Source organism: Branchiostoma floridae, chromosome 4 (genome assembly GCF_000003815.2).
Source record: "Branchiostoma floridae strain S238N-H82 chromosome 4, Bfl_VNyyK, whole genome shotgun sequence".
NCBI lineage: Eukaryota > Metazoa > Chordata > Leptocardii > Amphioxiformes > Branchiostomatidae > Branchiostoma > Branchiostoma floridae.
The window spans coordinates 4,446,329-4,451,422 of NC_049982.1; the positions used below are offsets into that span (position 1 = coordinate 4,446,329).

The 5,094-nt window shown below is 39.9% G+C and overlaps 1 protein-coding gene across 2 annotated transcripts in view; it reads right to left on the reverse strand.

Moving 5' to 3' along the window:
• The window catches only part of LOC118412868, a 38,594-nt gene extending 35,716 nt beyond the window's left edge, over nucleotides 1–2,878 (reverse strand). Inside the window, exons 1-4 of one of the 2 annotated variants that reach the window (XM_035815918.1) lie at nucleotides 2,330–2,499; nucleotides 1,532–1,611; nucleotides 1,190–1,314; nucleotides 897–1,047 (exon numbers count right to left, since the gene is read on the reverse strand). In XM_035815918.1, the coding sequence (XP_035671811.1) occupies nucleotides 922–1,047; nucleotides 1,190–1,314; nucleotides 1,532–1,611; nucleotides 2,330–2,469 (471 nt within the window). In that variant the 5' untranslated portion in view covers nucleotides 2,470–2,499 and the 3' untranslated portion in view covers nucleotides 897–921. Of the gene's footprint in view, nucleotides 1–896; nucleotides 1,048–1,189; nucleotides 1,315–1,531; nucleotides 1,612–2,329 lie in introns of those variants that run through there. The other variant, XM_035815917.1, reaches the window with a different exon arrangement.
• Between the last annotated feature and the right edge of the window lie 2,216 nt (nucleotides 2,879–5,094).

The window sequence follows — 5,094 nt, forward strand, 5'->3', positions numbered from 1 at the left end:
TGAGAGTCCAGGAATCCCATGCCACAGATGTTATAGTGGGGAGACCCCTGCGCGCAAACAGACCGTAGTCTGCTTGGGGTCTCCCCTGGCATGGGCCCTGGACAGTGGGGTGGGGTGGTGGCTGTGTGAGGATGTTAACTCTATAAATTTAGTTTAAAAACCATGCCAAAAAGAATACAAATTTAAATGAGCAAGCTGAGAGTCCAGGATACCCATGTGTAGGGAGACCCCAGCCCCTAAGCAGACCGTAGTCTGCTTGGGGTCTCCCCTGGCATGGGCTCTGGACAGTAGGAATGGGGTGGGACTGTATGTAATGAATATATTTAGGTTAAAAAACATGCCAAAAAAAAATAGAAATTTAAATAACAAGCTGAGAGTCCAGGAATCCCATGCCACAGATGTTATGGTGGGGAGACCCCGGCCCATAAGCAGACCGAAGTCTGCTTGGGGTCTCCCCTGGCATGGGCCCTGGACAGGGTGGGCAGTAATGGATGTAGATGTAGGGTTTTGCCATTATAAAAGGATTGATAAATTTTGTGATGTTTTTGAAATGTCAAAATGCAAAGAGAAAAGAAAAACTTATAGCACACTCCCCATTCAAAAAAAGACAAATATGGGAAAATGTTATAACAACTGAATGAAATGTTAAATTTTTCAACCATATAACATTAACACCTATAACTTTCAATGTCATAATGAGGTTATTAGTTGTTTCTTGGCCTATATAGAGAAAACTAGAAAAAGACGTACATGATTTTACTGTATGTACCTGCACATTAGGTTAAGACATCAGAAATACCAACGCAGATCTAATTTCATGTTATGTTGAATTTAAAAACACTACAGGCAAACATAAAAGTATATTTTTTCTGCTTCCCAAGCTTTTAGATTTATTTCCCAGGTATTCCTGAAGAATTCTCTTTACCACCCTTGTTGGTAGCCTGGCCCCACCCCTATCCAGGGGTAGGTAGGTGCCTTCCTCGCTGGTGTGTCTGCCGATGTTGATTTGTCTTCGGTTTCGATCGTCTTCTTGTTCCGATTAAAGAACTACAAGGGCAGAGAACAAAAATCTGTCTCAGAACTGTGTATTGTGGATATCGAATGAATGTATATGATATCTAACAATTGTCATTTCTAAGGATGAGTTTTAACTTACTTGTCATGCAGACAAGGAGGAAACGGGACTCACCATGTGTGCTTCTACGGCACAGATTGTAGTGCCCGTTGAAATCATTGCATACTCAGCAATCTTCGGCAAGGTAGGGATGTTGGAGAAAATCTTCGTGAACACCTGGGCAGGGGGGGCCTGGGGGGCTGAAGGAGAAACATCATGTTCACTAGTTAACTACACAGCCATGTAGAATACAACTATTCAGGACACAAACACCAACAAAAAGCCCTGTAGCTGTCATGAAAAGACATACAACTTACAATGGTAGGTTAAAACAGTTAACATTACAGTTATCTTACATGCCTGACCAACATCTGTACATCAGTATTGTTAGAAGAGAAGTTAGTGATGAAACCTTACCTGCCAACATGTTAACTGGCCGCGCCCCCGTCAGGCCCCGCAAAGCGGCCCTGCCCAGGGTTCCAAACATATGGGTGATCCTGTTGAATAAAGAAACAATGACGTTACTCCTTGGTAAACACTTGACAAAACATGCATGAATTATAACCCATACCTCCATCGGTCTATGCCTAAATCAGCAAGATTGTTCTCTAGTGCTGGCAACAATGATGCAGTACAGATACTATGGAAAGGTTTTAATGGAACAACCAGGATATATTACGCTTGAGACGTAACGTTGAATGGTTCTAGCTAGTTCAGTCTCCATCATTCAGTCTCTCCGCCATCGAGGCGTCGCCAAAAATCACGTAACATGTTTGCTTGTGCTTTAACCATGGCATAAGTCCACAAATTTTGATCATGATCATAAAATAACCTAGCGACAAGGCTTGAAATACGATTCTTTTGCATGGTCTAACTTAAATAACGTTTTCGCCCCCTCCCAAACTACCGTAGCAAATTATGCAGTGATTCAACCGGGTTGTCTGTCCAGTTTGTTGATGTGTTAACTGCAGTTAGTCACAAACTGGCTTCCCTGATGTTTCTATATCATTATGAACGTGTCAACAAGAAAAGACCTATTTTCTAGAATCATCATAAATTTTTAAATGTGAAACTCTTCCCTCCCAAAGCCCCGAGTGTTGAAATGCGAAGTTCATGTGAGTTTTCGCGTAAACGTTAGGCATAACTCAGATAGTTAGTGATCAAATGCCTTTGAATGGTTAGAAAATATGGTTATATGACATGTATAAAACTTACAGAAGGTGCTGTTGTTGTATACGCTTTGATACTGCAAAGGTAACGCTACGTTGACGTCCTCTCTCGGGGGCGTCCAAGTGCGGAATGATGAGGTAGTCGCCTGGATCGTTGCTAAGTGCGCCGCGGCGAGTCCATTTCATCTAGTGTGGGGATGACTATAAAATATGGGACAAGATTTTACGACATTTCAATCATCTTGACGTTATAAAAGAGAATTTGTTGTTGAACATAATATTATGAAAATTAAAAATGACTTCCTAACTTTCCACAATAACATTTTTTTCTGAATTATGTATGGTTATAAACATTAGAATAACCTACTCGAACGAATGGTCTGTTCTAAAATTTGCATATCTGGGGATTCCCTAGCAACTGCTCGGCAACAAGTGCAAAGTGTAAACAAACGCCAAGGTGTGGGAGGGGGGCGAAATTTTATCGTGAATTTTATGTCATTTTACGACAAATAAAATTCAAGAAAACGGAATGAAGTAAAAAGAAGACTAACAAGATGGAAGCTCTGTGATATGACACGAAGTAAAACAGCATCGTTACTTGCGTCAAGCCGTGAAACACTTGATAAATAATTGTATTTGAACTATTTCGTGTTTTTTTTCGAAAGGAGGTAAAAATGAAAGACCTTTATTACACGTTCATGAACCAACGAGCTTTGTAACGTTACAGGTCGTCTATCGTATGACTTGTGTGTAGACAATAACACACAAGGCCTAGGGAAACATACAATCAAGGAAGCTGATACAATGTACTGTGCTTCACCGGTGCATCGGCCGCGTGTACTCTAACATAGATGAGCCGACGTCTCGCTTCTTTGTATCCGTGTAGACGTGAGAACATTAGATTAAGTAACGTCATATTCCTTTGACTATTCACATCAAAGCTATACACGTATCCGTTACATGTAGATTTTGACATATCAAAACGTTTCCTTGTTCTAGCTAAAAGCAAGGAGGTTGAAAAGACCTCCACGTTGAAAGTAAATTATTTCCCACATACAGTCTGTTATATACAGACGGAGTGGGAAGAATAACAGCATAAACTTGACATATCCTTTAATATTTTATTAGCTCTAGATCTATTACAGACCCTGAATACATTTGCGTTGCCTTCGGTAGTGTTGACGTTTTCTAACTTTTGCTCCGAGATCTCAACTAATCTCCAAACAAATATCCGTGGTAAGGCAATCCAAAGAGTTAACCAGTAGGCCCCAACTAGTCCACCGGATGATTGTTCGATACTGTTTAGCCCTTTAAATCTGGATACTGCTTTTCCACCGATAGATCTTCTTGGAGATAACCTTCACATATCTTGACGTCTGGTCTGTACCAAAATGTGCCAAGCTGGTATACTTCATATACATGTACCTAGATGGCGTCATCCAAATCGAAGGAACAAATTATTCATTTTGTGTCAACGTTAGAGAACCAGTACAGCATTTCCTATGATGCTACTAGGTTACTCTTTTATCACACTTGCTTTCCTGACTCCTATAACGTCAAGCACTAACCGTAACGTTACAATCTAGCGTCCGTTCAATCTACGGCATGTGTCTGGTTGAATCAATGGCCACTTCAAAGTTTCGGGAAAGACGTGCCACATTGTATGTGATCCTTGCATTTCCATGGAGCAGACTTTGATCAAAATCCACTAGATTTTATGATACTACATCTCCATTAAGATCATTTACACTGATGTGGATTATTAAGTTACGCAATCAAACGTCGAGTCATCTTTGTTGCCTCGTTAGAATGTTTTGAGCGAGGTAGAAAGGCTTTGACTAGACTAGCTTTGACTTGACTTCAATGATGTGAACTGTAGTGCACAACAGTTTTGTGGTCGGCTGATCCCTAGCTAGTTTAAAGCTTCCCGTGTTGCTTCGAACTTTTCACGTTTTGGTAAAAACATGGACGTCATGTTACCCTTGCTTTTCATTCACAAATTCCCCTAGAGCTAACTTATCTAGTAAAAAAAACAACTAGGGTGACGTCACGCTGTCATTCTATTTACAACTACCGCGGGATTTCCATTTCTAGCTGTCTCGGGAAACTATTTACCTCTGTACTAAACAAAAGGCTCTCCTCTTTTCTCGAGGAAAACAAAATTCTTAAACCTAATCAAGCAGGGTTCCGAAAGAATTACAGAACGTCAGATAACATATTTGTTCTGAAAACGTTGATTTCCAAATATACACAGTCAAGAAATCAACTATTTGCTTGCTTTGTGGATCTATCCAAGGCATTTGATTCAATTTGGCACGAGGGCCTATTATTCAAACTCATATCAAAAGGCATTTCCGGTAGATTTTTTGATATGCTAAAAAGTTTATATAGTCAATCCGCAGCGAGTGTGAAAACAAATAAAGGTTTAAGTGAAAATTTCCCTGTCAAAATAGGAGTGCGGCAAGGTTGTGTTCTAAGTCCCTCACTATTTAACCTATATATCAGTGACTTAGCAGACGAACTGAATACAGGAGATTTTGATGCGCCCTTGCTAAATACATCTGAAGTATCAAGTTTATTTTATGCCGACGACCTTGTCCTACTATCAACTAGCCAAAATGGTCTTCAAAATGCAATTGATAAACTAGGTCTCTATTGCAACAAATGGAAATTATCAGTTAACATAAATAAGACAAAAATAATCGTATTTAACAAAAAGGGTCATATGTTCTCAAATCTCAAATTTCATATACTCCACGAAGACATAGAGATAGTTTCTTCATATTGCTATTTAGGAGTGGTGCTTACAAC